Below are 14,341 nucleotides of genomic sequence, written 5' to 3' on the forward strand. Positions count from 1 at the left end.
GCTGCTGCTAAGTCGCTTCAGTCGTGTCCGACTCTGTGCGACCCCATAGACGGCAGCCCACCAGGCTCCCCCATCCCTGGGATTCTCCAGGCAAGAACACTGGAGTGGGTTGCCATTTCCTCCTCCAATGCATGAAAGTGAAAAGTGAAAGTGAAGTCGCCCAGTCGTGTCCGAATCTTAGCGACCCCATGGACTGCAGCCCACCAGGCTCCTCCATCCATGGGGTTTTCCAGGCAAGAGTACTGGAGTGGGGTGCCGTTGCCTTCTCTGAGCATTAAATGTTAAACAATGTTTATTTCTCCTAATTCTGTTCTAACAGCTGCAGCTAATAAGACTTACCTATCCAGCACTATAGTCCTTAGAGCATGCTTTATACACTAGCTTCTGTCATCCTCACGACAACCATGGAGTTAGATGGACCTCAGATTATCTCCGTTTTTACAGATGATGGAAGTGACCTCGCGGGGCTGGGACACGGCCCGCATCACAGAGCTGGAGAGCAGTTGCATTGGCGCTTGTGCCAGGCCCTCAGGTCGCGTGGGTTCTGTGTTTTCTCCACCACACCGTGCTGTCCTCGCTTTGTGGATGTTCGTACCCTTCCGTTCCCTCAGGGGTCATTAGAGCGTGACCATCGTCTGTGGTCCACCGACTGCTTGAAACTTGAGTAGGGAGCGTAGCAAAACTGATTTTGTGAAGGGAAATATGGTCCATTTCAAAATATTAAAAGAATTGTATGGTAAAAATTCACATTTGACCCCCCCTACTTTGAGGCAGCTCCTAGGTGTGAAGGTTAATTTACTTGTGGAACTGTAGAGTATAAAATTTGCAAAACAAGCCTCATAGTCTGAGGTAAAATGCAATTTGAAACTGTTATAAATAATATTCAGTCAATATCTTGTAATAATCTATAATGAAAAAGAATATGAAAAAGAACATATATATGTAAAACTGAGTCAGTTTACATCAGAATAAATATAATGTTGTACATCAACTATACGCCAATAAAAAAAAAGAAAGTCTGCATTTATAAAATATTAACAGTATTCAGGACGTATTGTGTGTGTTCAGTGAATTCTCAGTATGTGTATTGAGCTCGGCACATTTCTAGAACCCCCCTCCGCCTGGGAAGGGGCTGGGCAGCCCCCCCGGAGCGTGCTGTGCATAAAGCTTGGCCTTCCTGCGGCTGGTTCAGTCTAACCTCCTCACAGTGGCGCACTCTCGGGCAGGCAGCACAGACCGTACACCCTTTCTCCACTCTTACCGTGGAGAGAGCCTGATGTGTAAGTACTGCCCCCGACACATTTTGTTGATTTAAAATCAGTTGCTCAAAATTGGAATCGATTTAAAACCAGTTTAAAAATCGTTAGTTTTCTTTTAAATATTATTAATCTATATAAAATTCTAGAAATTTCATGTAAAAATGTGAACTTCTGGCGTCTCTGGAAGAAGCGGACGCTCTCTCAGCCCTGGGCCCACGCTCCCCACAGCAGGGATCGCTGAGTGCAGCTGCTCCCTGAGGTCTTGGGTACCCCAGGGAAGCCTGCTCTGAGCAGGACTGGGAAAAGAGTTATCCTTTAATTTTCTATGCTACAGAGTTATTAAATATATTTTTCAGCGTGTGTTGGTTTTCAAGTTAAAGAATAATAACATGTTTAATAGTATAGACACGTGAACCACATTTGAGTGGTGAATGCAATGAAATGCTTTGAGGAGTCTTTTAGGCAGCCAGTGCTTGACCTCAGAAAAGGGTGGGGTTTTTAGGCTGAGACAGTAGGGCCGGCTCTCCAGAGGAGCTGGTGTTTGTGGAAAGCCAGTAGGAAGCAGGGTCTGTTTGGAAACCTGCTGCTGCGGGGAGCAGGGGGAGGAGAGAAAAGCAGTGCTGGAGTGGTGTTTTCTTCCCGTGTTGTTCTGTTTCCAAACTCTCCCGCTGGGCGGCCTTCTGCCTATGTTGTCATAGGCTTAGTATATTTCTTTAAGTCAGCCTGCTTGTTTAGGTATGTGCATTTTTACAACAGTTTTTTAAAAGCTTTTATTGTGGTAAAATGAGAACATAAAATTTACCATTTGAGCCGTTTTTAAGCTTACAGTTTAGTGACATTAAATACATTCACAGTGTTACTTAGTCATCACCACTATCTCCAGAACATTTTTCATCATCCCAGACAGAAACCCTACCCATTAAACAATTCCCCGTTCCTCTTTACCTGCTTTGTATTCCACTTTCTGTGTTTTTTTTTTTTTTTTTAACATTTTCTGGTTTTTTAGTGGCCCCTATTCTACTTTCTGTGTTTATGAACTTAACTATTCTAGTACCTCGAATGAGTGGAATCATGCAAATATTTGTCCTGTTGCATCTAGCTGCTTTTCCTTACCGTGATGTTTTTAGAGTTCATCCACATTGTAACCTGGAGGATCACTTCTGTCCTTTTATGGCTGGATAACATTCCGTGGTGGGCACAGCCCACACTTCGGTTCACCCGTTCATCTGCTGCCAGGCCCTGGCGTTGTTTCCCCCTTCTGACTGTCATGAATGATGCTGCTATGAACCTTGGTGAACGTTTATTTTAAATAAGGAGACTTTATAATACTGTTTGAAGTGGGGAGCCAATATTGTTTTTATAAATAAATATGAAAACAGAGTAGTACATTTGCTTGCTGAAGCCTCAGGCCAACCAAGCCTGCCCTCTTGCTCAAGAAGAGGGATCGGCACGGTGGAGACAGGCTTAGCGGGGTGGCCCCAGGTGGATGCGTCCGACTAACTGGGATTGAGAAAGAGAGTCAGAACCGGCTGACTTTCTCAGCCTGTGGGGTCGGCGTTGCTCACGTACCGCCTCAGGCCCCTTGAGGGGAGATGTTGCCAAAGGAACCTGGGGCCTCTCTGTGACACTGTCACCGTCAGGTGGCCTCTGTGTCTCCTGGGGCTTCCGTAACAGATCAGCACAGACCGAGTGGCTTGAAACAGCAGAGGTTGTGCAGGCACAGTTCTAGAGGCCCAGAAGTCTGCAGTCACGGTGTTGGCAGGGAGCGAATCCAGGCCCTTGGGGAGAAGCGTTCATTACCTCCTCTAGCTCCTGGTGGTCCCGGACCTGCCTTGGCTGTGGCAGCATAACTCCTCTCTCTGCCTCAGTCTGCCTTCACGTGCCTTCATCTCTGTGTCTGAATCATTCTGTGTCTCTTTTAAGGACACTCTCATTGGGTTCAGGGCCCACCTAACCCAGCAAGATTGCAACTGGGTTCTGCCCTTCATTTCATCTGCAAAGACCCTATTTTCCAATCAGGTCATATTCTGAGGTTCCCGGTGGACACGAACTAGGGATAGAGGATGCTGTGAACCCGCTGCGGGCGGGCTCTCCTTTCTCCCAGGGGAAGTTTAGTTTCTGAAACTGAGAGTCTCTGCCGGTCCTACCACACAGAGCCTGTGGGTAGGGTGCTCCACAAATCACAGAGGTTGGCCCATTTCTTTTCACATGGCCCCAGTCTGAGTCATGAGCTTGTTATACAGGCTGTTATTTTAAGACTTAATAAGGCATTTTCTGAAGTCATCATTTGCTTCTATTTTGAGCCTTTTTCGAATGGCATTTTAAGTCTTTATGGTAACAGCCATACATTTGTAAGGACACATTTATCATTCTTTTCACTAGGGATTTTGACAAGAAATCAAACTGTCAGGATTGTGGCTTTGGAATTTTCTTTTGAAAAGGTCCTGATTTTTCAGTTTTAAGTAGACTGTATTGCCTGTCCTCATTTGGGTTTGAGAACCAGTATGTATTTTCCCTCCAATCCACCACAGTTAGAGCTTCCTTCCTTCCATTGTCCCTTCCTTCCTTCATCCCTTCCTTCCTTCCTTCTGTAGGTTTGTAAGAAGAGAGCTGTATTAATATAGAAGATGAAATTATTATTTTATCCCCCCAAAGTTAGAGTAACTTTGTCCCTAAAGATATTCATATTCTAAAAATATATTTCATAATGGTACTTAATGTTTGAATCTGAAAGCTGGCAAGGGGCTCACTTTATAGCCACGTCCCAGGTTGCAGGGGCATCAGGTGAGAACCGTTTCATCACCGTCAGATTTAGGAAAATGGCATAGTTGTCTCTGATAGGCAGAGACAAGGCAGAGCTATTTTAAACATGAGTGGGGTTTACCCTCCCTCTGAGTGCATTGTTTTAGGGCTTACCGTTACCTCTTCCCTGGAGGAATTCCAATTTGTGGACTTGTTTTTGAAAGTGTTCTATTTGAATTGAAATGTTTTCTATATTAAAGTTAATTTACTTTCCTTAGTAGGATGAAGAACCTACTGCTGTGCATTTGGAAGCAGCTCATTCTGCTGCTTATTTTTCTGGTCACCTTTAAAGTAGTTTGTTCTACATTTTTAAAAGCAGGTTTTCTTCTGAGGCCTTTGTATGTTTGTTTGTTTGTTTTGTCACTGCTTCTGTTTGGTTTTATTATCAGGGAGTGATTTAAACACTGTATGTTTCCACTGGGCCAAGTTCCGAGAGAAGAATGACTTTGGCTCTTCACTGATGTATTTATTCTGAAAATACTCATTTTATGTTTACAGGAGGAAGAAATGTTTCGTCCAAACATGTTTTTCCTCCTCTTGCTCCCGCCTATTATATTTGAGTCAGGATACTCCTTGCACAAGGTAAGACTCGGGCATGCAGTAGTGATTCTGGTCTGGGGCTCCCTGTGTGTCCTTAAAAGCTGGGGTGCTAATGCAGCAGCAGTGGCTCTGTGTGAACAGCCTGTGGTATGAGGTGGAGGCTGGACCATCTCGCCTGACCTGTAAAGAGGAGCAAACACGATCAGTGGGCTGCTTTCATGGTTTCAGGCAGTGTGGCTTTCTAGTGTTTTCCTTGGAGGGATGCTTTGCTTAGAGATGACCAGTTTAGAAATATGTATTTATTTGGCTGTGCCAGAACTTAGTTGCTGCATGCAGGATTGTCATTGAGGCACGTGGGTCTTTCATGGCGGTACACGGGCTTCTTTCTAGTTGATGCTCAGTAGTTGCAGGACAAAGGCTTAGTTACCCCAAGGTATGTGGGCTCTTGGCTCTGAGCAGGGATCAAACCCACATTCCCTGCATTGGAAGGTGTATTTCTGTACCACTGGACCACCAGAAAAATCTCCCAAAGTGATTTTAATGGCACATGGATGTTACACTCACTCCTCTTAGAGTCAGTGTCTTTAGTCATGCTAAAAAGTCAGACTGTGTCCTGTGATGACAGGATGGGTGCCCCAGGCCTGCTGGTTTCTCCCTCTCTCCCTCCTTCGGCCCACCCACCCTTCAGAGTCTCCGCCCTCAGGCCCTTCTCTGGGCCTCAACTCCCAGCGGACTTCAGCCCCGGACCCTGTTCCTTCCCACCTTCCCACCCGCTCCCTGGCCCTGCTCCTCCTCTCCAGATGAGAGCGCGGCCTTCCCCCAGGCTTCCGAGCTCCTTCTGGCCCATTCAGTGACTCCCACAGTTGCCCTGCCTGTTCTTGGCTCCCGACCCTGCAGCGCAGTGTCTGGCCTTGCCCGGTTCTCTGCTTTGCTCTGACATTTCTGGTCTCTGTCCTCCAGCTTCCGGCAGGATGCTTTCTGCCTGGGCAGGAGCTTCTCAATTTGTGTACCCTAGGCTTTTCTTTGTCTGCGAGTTCTTTTTAAATATTTGTGTATTTAAGTTTTGAAATAAGAAGGTGATTCAACTTAAAATACTAGGAGTACAACAGTTATTTTGTAAATGTGATTTTAAAACAATATGAGGGTTGGAAGGACTCAAGGTTTGGCCTGTCCATGGAGAGGGAAAAGAGCCTGGATTTTGGACCCAGAGACCTAGGTCTAGTCATGCGCTGCCCCCTATGGGTTCCTTTTGAGTAGTGCCTGCGTGCTAAGTCGCTTCAGTCGTGTCTGACTGTGACCTGTGGACTGTAGCCCGCCAGGCTCCTCTGTCCTTGGGATTTTCCAGGCAAGAATACTGGAGTGGGTTGCCATCCTGGAGATCTTCTCCAGGAGATCTTCCTGATCCAGGGATCAAACGCGTGACTTCTGTGGCTCCTGCATTGTAGGTGGATTCTTTGCTGCTGAGCCATGGGAGATGCCCCCTTTTGAATAGAGTAGAAATTAAAAATAATGACCAAAAAGATCCCCAAACCCTACCTCCTACGTTGCTTTGAGATTTACATTAGATGAAAGGATGTAAGCAAAGCACCACTCACCACATTAAATAGTTGGTAGTGCTTCTTGTATTATCTGTTATAACCTGACTAGTTATTATTTGGAGAAGGAAATGGCAACCCAGTCCTGTATTTTTGCCTGGGAAATCCTGTGGACAGAGGAGCCTGGCAAACTTCAGTCCAGGAAATCAAAAAGAATCAGCGCCTCTAGGCACTGTTGTTATTAATAAGAATTTAATAGGGGATATACTTATACATACAGCTGATTCACTTTGTTCAGCAGAAACTAACATAGCATTGTAAAGCAATTATACTCCAACTAAAAATAAATAAAAAGTAAATAATATTAATAACATAATAAACTTGAGAATTAAATTTGTCTTGAGAGTTTTAGTAAAAACATACAAATTAAATCTTTAGTTTTCTTCCTGAATAGTAAAGCAAAATTAAGATGTTTAGTCCGGAGTTTTTTAGTTAGCATTTTACTGTGTATCAATCCAAAGAAAAAAAGAATAGGAAATTTAGTGTTTAAAAAAATTCTATATCTTGTAAAACTGACATCAGATAATTGTTAGAAAAACAAGCAAGAAGGATTTAAAGGTCAGTGTCTTTTACTGTTTAATTTTGTGGACAAATCTTGAAAGAACTGAGAGTGGACTATGAAAATACTTCACGACAGCACTGAAGAAAGTCGTGTACATATTATCTTCTTTTTGGTGTGCTTCTTGGCATGAGATTTTAGTTTCCTGACCAGGGATTGAACCTGAGCCCTCGGCATTGAGAGCATTGAGTCCTAACCACTGAACTGGAACTCCCAAAAATGATTTTTTTACTTAAAAACATGACACTGGTTATTATATTAGCACATGTAAAGTTTTTTATCTTCTAATTTTTTCGGAGGAGGGGGAAATAAACTTATTCAAACTTTGAGGAAAATAGTTTCTTGAGAGAAAACTTCTTTGAAGATGACTTTCCAGCGGAAAATGTGACAGTTTATGTGACAGGGACTAATGTGAGTTGAAAGTGTGAATTTAGAGACTTCTGTCCACTGCTGGCACTTGTCCCTAAAGAATAGGAAGTTGACTTTGTTTTATGTTAATATTGCTGTATTTACTGGTGTAAGTTTGAGTTTGGACTAGAAATTTCCATATGATTATCATCAATTGATATGCATTAGGTAGGCAGCTATTTGGTTCTTTGAATTATTAGTACCATATAAAGAGTAGAACGTTAATTATGTCAGAAAGAACCAGATGAATTTGCCTTATGTAGCAAAGGGAAGTTCTTATAGTGGGGTAAATTGAATTTTGGTAAATTTTCAATATTCAGATTAATATTAGCCAACTACATAAGTTATAACAGAGTTAGATCCCTGTAAACAGACAAAAGTGTTGGTCGCTCAGTCATGTCTGACTTTTTGCGACCGCATGGACAGTAACGTACCAGGCTCCTCTGTCCCCATGGACCATAGCCTGCCAGGCTCCTTTGTCCCCATGGACCGTAGCCTGCCAGGCTTCTCTGACCATGGAATTCTCCAGGCAAGAATACTGGAGTGAGTACCCATTCCCTTTTCCAGAGGATCTTCCTGACCCAGGGATCGAACCTGGGTCTCCTGCCTTTCAGGCGGATTCTTTACCGTCTGAGCCACCAGGGAAGCTCCAGGAAAAGACCCCGATGCCGGGAAAGATTGAGGACCAGGAGAAGGGGCGACCGAGGGTGAGATGGCTGGACGGCATCATGGACTCAGTGGGCATGAATTTGCGCAAACTCCAGAAGATAGTGAAGGACAGGGAAGCCTAGGGTGCTGCAGTCCATGGGGTCACAGAGTTGGACATGACTTAGCAACTAAACACACACAAGCAGACCAAGAGTTAGTGTAATCTGTTCTTAAAAAAACAAAACAGCTCTTTGCAAAGAAAAACTCATAGATGAAAGTCTTTTGTTTAGGAAAGAACCCAATCATTGTGTTTGCCTTAAGTTATTTTAAAGTTCTTTGTGTGCTAAAGATTGATATGCCAAAGTAATTGAATATCAGATCGTGGGCAGCCAAATCAAAATTGCAAAAAATGAAGCAAAGATACTTCCTGAAGGAGATAGGTTTAGTGGGCTCTTGGTGTTGAGCTAAGGTCTTTTGAAGTTAGATTTAAAGTATCAGTCCAGTGGTTAGGGCTCAGTGCTTTCACTGCCAAGGGCCCGGTTCAGTCCCCGGTCAGACAACTAAGATCCCACAAGCTCATGATGCGGCCAAAAAAAAGTATCAGTTCCTTTTGTCTGTGGCTTGACAATTTCTGACTAAAAAAAAAATGGGATTCCTTGCTCAGGCCCCCAATCAAAGGCCATCAAGGTTCCCCGGCCTTGTCCCTAAGTAGAGTCGACAGGATTCTAATAAACAGCTTGTTTTTCTTAACTTTAATGGATATGTGAAAGATGTTACTACTGCTTGTACTCAGATATTTTCTCTTAAGTGCTGTCAAGTATAGATGGGAATATATTTGTCATATTTATTTCACTCTATTTCACTAATAAGAGTGCAATAAAATTGCTTAACAGACGTGGACAGCAAAAAGGAGTTTCTGATAGTATAACCTATAACATTGACATAACCTTGACATTCTTTATAGTAATGTACCTCTTCTTAATTAATTGAAAAAATTATCATTATATAGACTTTGGGCTTTGATTAAACACGAAGCACAGTTAATTCCTTCAGTACCTGTTCTCTGGGCCTCATCCATCTGATAGGCATCTGCCAGTGACTGTGTTGTACCAGAGCAGACGTGGTCATTGCCCGCCTTGAGCCTGCAGCCTAGTGGGAGGGACAGATAGCAGTCAGGTAATGACATAAGTAAATGTCACATTTCAGCCGCGTCAAGTGCTTCCAGGAGAAGAGGCATTGTGCATCAAGAACATAGGCTGCAATCTGACTTGGCGGAGGGATCAGAGAAGGCTTCCCTCGGGGAAAGTAAAAAATGTCCTGAGGCCTTTGGATGTTGAAGGTTCAGTGAGCAGAGGGCAAGGAGGAGTGGGCCAAACCCAGAGAGTATGACGATGTATTTGAAGAACAAAAAGCTCCCAGTGAGGAGACTTCCCTGGTGGCCCAGGGGCTCAGGGCCCGAGCTCGCAGCTCAGGGGCCCAGGTTCCATCCCTTGGTCGGAGAACTAGATCCCACATGCTGCAACTAAACATCCTGCGTGCCACAACGAGATCAAAGATCCCGTGTGCGGCAGCGAAGACCTGGCGCAGCCAGATAAATAAATTAAAAAGGAAAAAAAAGCTACCAGTGTGACTGGGAACCCAGAGAGCAAAGGGGAAGTTGGAGACTTTGAAGGGATCGAACCATCCAGGCTTTGGTTGCGTTTTATGTACATTTTGAGTGGAAATGGAGGTCAGAGTGAAGGCAGCACTATCAGATTTATCTTTTGCAAAGATCATTCTGGAAGCCCTTGAAGAGCAGAGGGCAAGGCCAGGGATGGTTGAAACTTATTGTTAATGAAGATGTACAGTAGTCCAGGGGGGAGATGATGGCCACTGGCAGGGGCAGTGGGGAGAAGCAGAGATGTGAGTGACGTGGGGAGGGCAGACGCCATGGGACTGGCTCTGCACTGCAGGTGGGGGTGAGAGAGGGTGTCCAGGTTTCCAGCTTGCCAACCCCGGAGGGTGATGGTGCCCTTTACAGAGATTCAAGCATGTAAGCAGGGCCACTTGTGGTATATGTAACTTCACTGACCAGACCAGCCTTTCTAATCATTTCTCTCATCTCTGCTCTTTCAAACAGGGTAATTTCTTTCAAAATATTGGTTCCATCACCCTATTTGCTGTTTTTGGTACAGCAATTTCCGCTTTTGTTGTAGGTGGAGGAATTTACTTTCTGGGCCAGGTAAGGAAAATATCTTTGAAAAACCTTGCAAACCTTATATTCTCAGAGCTTGTGCAGGAAAGTGGGGTAGGACACCTGATGGGACCTGGGTTTCCAGTCAAGGTAAATACTCTCCTACAAAGAAATCCAAAGTCAAACAGGCACAGTAAAGGCGTGCTCAAGTTGTTTCTCAGCATCCTCGAGAAGCTTTGCTGTCTGGAATTGAGTGAATCTTTTCCATAATCCCCCAAAGTATTTGATCATATTTGCAAACCAATATTGTCTTAAGTTGGAATACCTAAAAATAAAGCAGAATATATACCATCAAGATCTTCAAATTATAACAGTATCAGATATGTTATCAGACTGAAGCAAAGTTAAATTTCTGTTTCTTTAATAAAAATTTGCATTTTAAAAATCAAAAATGATTGTGACTGTGTTCACTCCATTCCAAGCTGTCCTGTAGAATTATCTTCCCTGGATTCTCCACCATGCCTAAAGCAGTTCCCAGTGTCATCAATTGAGTGCTTTGTATTTTGAGTTCAAATTAATTTGAATTAATTGATTCAGACCTACCTAGGAAGTGGTATCTATGGCTTTGCCTTATGCATGTCTATTGCATGTCCCAGTTCTTTTCCAGTACGGTCAGTTGTAGAAAGTTTGTCGACCCCAGTTCTGCAAATGCAGTTTGAAGTTCAGGCCTTGGGGTGACTGGCAGATTTCTTTTATGTGTGTCAGATGTGTTTGCTTCTTTTGATGGCTCCGTCTGATCTTCACCTTTACCACTGCCTCGATGGCACCAGAATAAATCTGTCTGTCATGCAGCCTTTTTCATTGTTCAGCTTCCAGCATCAAAGGAGAATAAACTTTAGAGAAGAAAACTAGTTAATTTGGCTTGAGGAATGTAGCATTCTCTGTCATACTTTTGATGTATGATGATCAGATGCATGCCTAAACTAAAACTTAGGAGTTTTCTGTATTTTTCAAGTGGTTTGGGGAGTGAAGATTAATGTCCTTATTAGTCTGTAGTAAAACACTAGTGGACATTTTAATCTTCTTGGCTGTTCTCCAGGGGTTTTTTTGTGTGTGTCTGTGTTTGTGTGTTTTATTTTACAGGCTGATGTAATCTCTAAACTCAACATGACAGACAGGTAAACCTTTCGTACTGCAACACCTGTGTGGCTGTGCTTTCTTATCGGGGAAAGTTTTCTCCGCACTGATTCCTGACTTCTCTATTGTGTCTCTTGGTTTGGCTGATGATTTCTGCTGTAGAATCTATTCTGAATTAATGTTTATCTCCAAAATGAATCAAAACTATCTTGAAGAATTTTGAAGATCTCCAGTCAGAGAGTTGCTGACGGGAATGATTTAGTTTCAGCTTTCAAGGGAATGACTCTTGGTTCGTTAAATGGCGCGCGCGCGCGCGCACACACACACACACACACTCTCTCTCTCTCTCTCTCTCTCTCTCTCTCTCTCTCTCTCTCTCTCTCCAGGCTACTACACATTGGTCCTTTTATTATTAAAGATCACCTGCAGCTCATTTCTAGAGCTTTTCAATGGCCATAATGGAAATTTGTCTCCTTGACAGGTTGGGATGGAGTCAGGGGTGAGGTGTCGGTCTTTACTCTGGGATTCCCACTAAAGGGAGCGGGGAGGGGGCGGTGGAAGCAGGCAGGGCAGGACCTCTGTTGTGGGCACCCTCCCCAGGCTGAAGCTACTCATCGGACACTCAGAGCTGCTGTCTAGGAGCCCAGTCCAGGAATTTCCATAATCGGCTTAGCAGGAAGCAACCTAGGCAGCTGTCTCTTGGAAGGTACCAGATCTAGTGCTAAAAAAGTGCACACACAGAGTGTGACCTGGTTTCCCTTCGCTGAGACAGCCAGTGAGACTGCAACCTGTCTCTGTGTTTCTCTGCCAAGAACACTGGGTTCTGTCCTCTGGCCCGGCTGGGGCACTTGAACCCGGCGCTCGGCCCTGGGGGCCCTTTCACTGGACCTGCGAGAGCGTTCAGCCTCTACAGCAGCACCTTGGAGCCCTTTTCGTGGGAAATGTGCCTTCGATAACATCAAGTCCAATCTCGTTTTCTCTCCAGGGACACAGATTTCAAAGCTTTTGTTGTAAGATAGTCTCGATATATAAACAAGGAGGGAAAGACGCATTCTTGTTTCACAGGGAGCAGGAAGCAGAGCAGAATTGATGGCCTGTATTTTGTAGGTGTTTTGCAACTGAAAAGAAATGCTCAAAGCTCAGTGGCTGTAAAGGCAGATGTCATAGCATTTAGTCCTTCAGCCTGTCTGGGGACAACTGGTTAGAGACACAAAAAATACTTGATAAATCCTTGTGACATTGAATGGAACGGGTGGATGGGATGTTCAGGAAGTGAGGAATAAAAGAATTGGCCCTTCGACAAGCAGAGTAAGATCCAGGTGGAGTTTCTATGTGGGCAGACACTTCCTTTCCTGTTAGAAAGTGACTGTCGCACAGATTGTGGGGGTGGGAGGGGGTGTTCTCTGGGGGAAATTAGCTCGCGGTTGTAAACCACACAGCTGCAGGGCCTGGCAGAACCCTTTACAGAAGGAAGCTGGCCAGGTGTGTGTCTAGAGCTGGTGACGGTGGTGAACCAGGGAGCCCAGTCTGTCTGAAGGGGACCGCCACCTCTTAGCTGCATCTAGTAATTACTATGTAGAAACATGGGCCCAGAATGACTAGATACTTAATTTTTTAATTCAAAAGAGGCCAAGTTTCTAGATTTTAGTAGGGAATTTTTCCAGTTTTAAATGTTGGCAACTTAATCCAGTTTAAAACACCATGCCAAAAAAAAAATGATAGAGTAATTTTTAAAATCATAATAAAAATAAAACACCATGCAGGTCGAAGTAATTTTTAAAATCATAATAAAAATAAAACACCGTGCAGGTCGAGCGTGGACCTCTGCACTGTAGAAAACATGAAATTTGTTGCACAGAAGATTTTACTTTATGGGTGTTTCTACCAGAAAGCGAGTTCCCTCGTAGATGCATGCTGTATTATTTCACCACCCCAGTCCATTTTCTTTCTGTTTTGTGGACCTTCCTGTCTTCGGGGATGACAGACTCAAGAAAACGCATTGTTCAGGTGAACCTCCGGCTCCTGGCCTTTGAAAGACTGGGTCCTGAGGTGTGAAGTGGAGCAGCTGAGGGCAAGGTTCAGTGACCGCTTAGAGGCAGAGCTCTCCGTGATCCAGACAGTTCATAGTTCAGCCTTTCCATGTTCTCTGTCAGAAACACTCTGCCCTAGTTTAGATTCACAACCAAAGCCACATTGCTCTACGGTCTGTGCCAAGCGCGTCTCCCCTAACTTCTTAGGGGAATTTCAGACACCCAGGAAGGGGGAGGCACTGCCTGCACACGACCGCCTGGGTCCCACAGTCACTGTTGAGCTAGATCTGCTGCAACGCAGGTCTGGTCGTCTCTCCATCCCTGCGTCCACTCATCAGTCCTCCTTCTCCTTCCCGCTGTTCGATTTCCAGGTCAGGATGCCACGGGGACTGTTGCAGAGAGCAGCAGTCAGTCCTGTTTAGTGCAAACGGCACCAACTCGTTTTAGCAAGGAAAAAAAAAAGCCAGTTTGTTGACTCATGGAACTGAAGTGTCCCCAGAGTCACAGCTTCCTGCACGACAGCCTCTGGGGACTCGGTGTCCGGAACCCCTGCCCTCACTGTCGTCGTTCAGCCTTTCCCTGGTCAGCCTCACCGCGGGCGTGCTCACCCCGCTTGGCTGCACCAGAGGCTCCAGGCTCACGGTCCCCCTCACTTCATCTACTCCTGCCAGGAGGGCCAGCCGGATTCCTGGTGACCTGATAAGATATCTGCTGACGGTCCTCTGACCAGGCTTGGGTCCCCTGCCTACTCCTCGAAGCCCACAGACCTCCCCAGCTGGAGGGTGGAGGGGGCCGGGCTCCACAAAGGAAAGCTGGAGGGCGCTCACTGGAACTGGGGCTGTGGGTGCCCCCTGAAGGACGAGGGGAGGGCCGGCCGAGCCACACAAAGTCAGTGCCCGATGCACGACCCACCCACGGCTCCCAGGTCCCCACCCCACTTCGGATGTACTTTGTAAAATTTTTGGCTGCAACTCACTGCTTTCAGGATCTTAGTTCCCCAACCAGGGATTGAACTCGGGCCTCTGCAGTGAAATCGAGGAGTCCTAACCACTGGACCACCAAGGAAGTCCCCAAGATGTAGTTTTTAGACATTCTTCTTCCTTCGAAGCCCTTTTATGTTCTGTGGGTGAGGAGAGTGGGACTAAAAGAAGAGAGAGAACCTATCTGGGCTTCAGAGCGAGGGCCTCAAG

The 14,341-nt window shown here is 45.1% G+C and overlaps 1 protein-coding gene across 2 annotated transcripts in view; it reads left to right on the forward strand.

Moving 5' to 3' along the window:
* Nucleotides 1-14,341, forward strand: part of SLC9A8 (solute carrier family 9 member A8) — a 73,731-nt gene that overhangs the window by 24,368 nt on the left and 35,022 nt on the right. For both annotated transcript variants that reach the window (XM_065922158.1, XM_065922157.1), the window contains exons 5-7: nucleotides 4,560-4,643; nucleotides 9,931-10,032; nucleotides 11,128-11,162. In XM_065922158.1, the coding sequence (XP_065778230.1) occupies nucleotides 4,560-4,643; nucleotides 9,931-10,032; nucleotides 11,128-11,162 (221 nt within the window). The remainder of the gene's footprint in view (nucleotides 1-4,559; nucleotides 4,644-9,930; nucleotides 10,033-11,127; nucleotides 11,163-14,341) is intronic.

The sequence above is a fragment of the Muntiacus reevesi genome, chromosome 2, assembly GCF_963930625.1.
Source record: "Muntiacus reevesi chromosome 2, mMunRee1.1, whole genome shotgun sequence".
NCBI classification, from domain to species: Eukaryota; Metazoa; Chordata; class Mammalia; order Artiodactyla; family Cervidae; genus Muntiacus; species Muntiacus reevesi.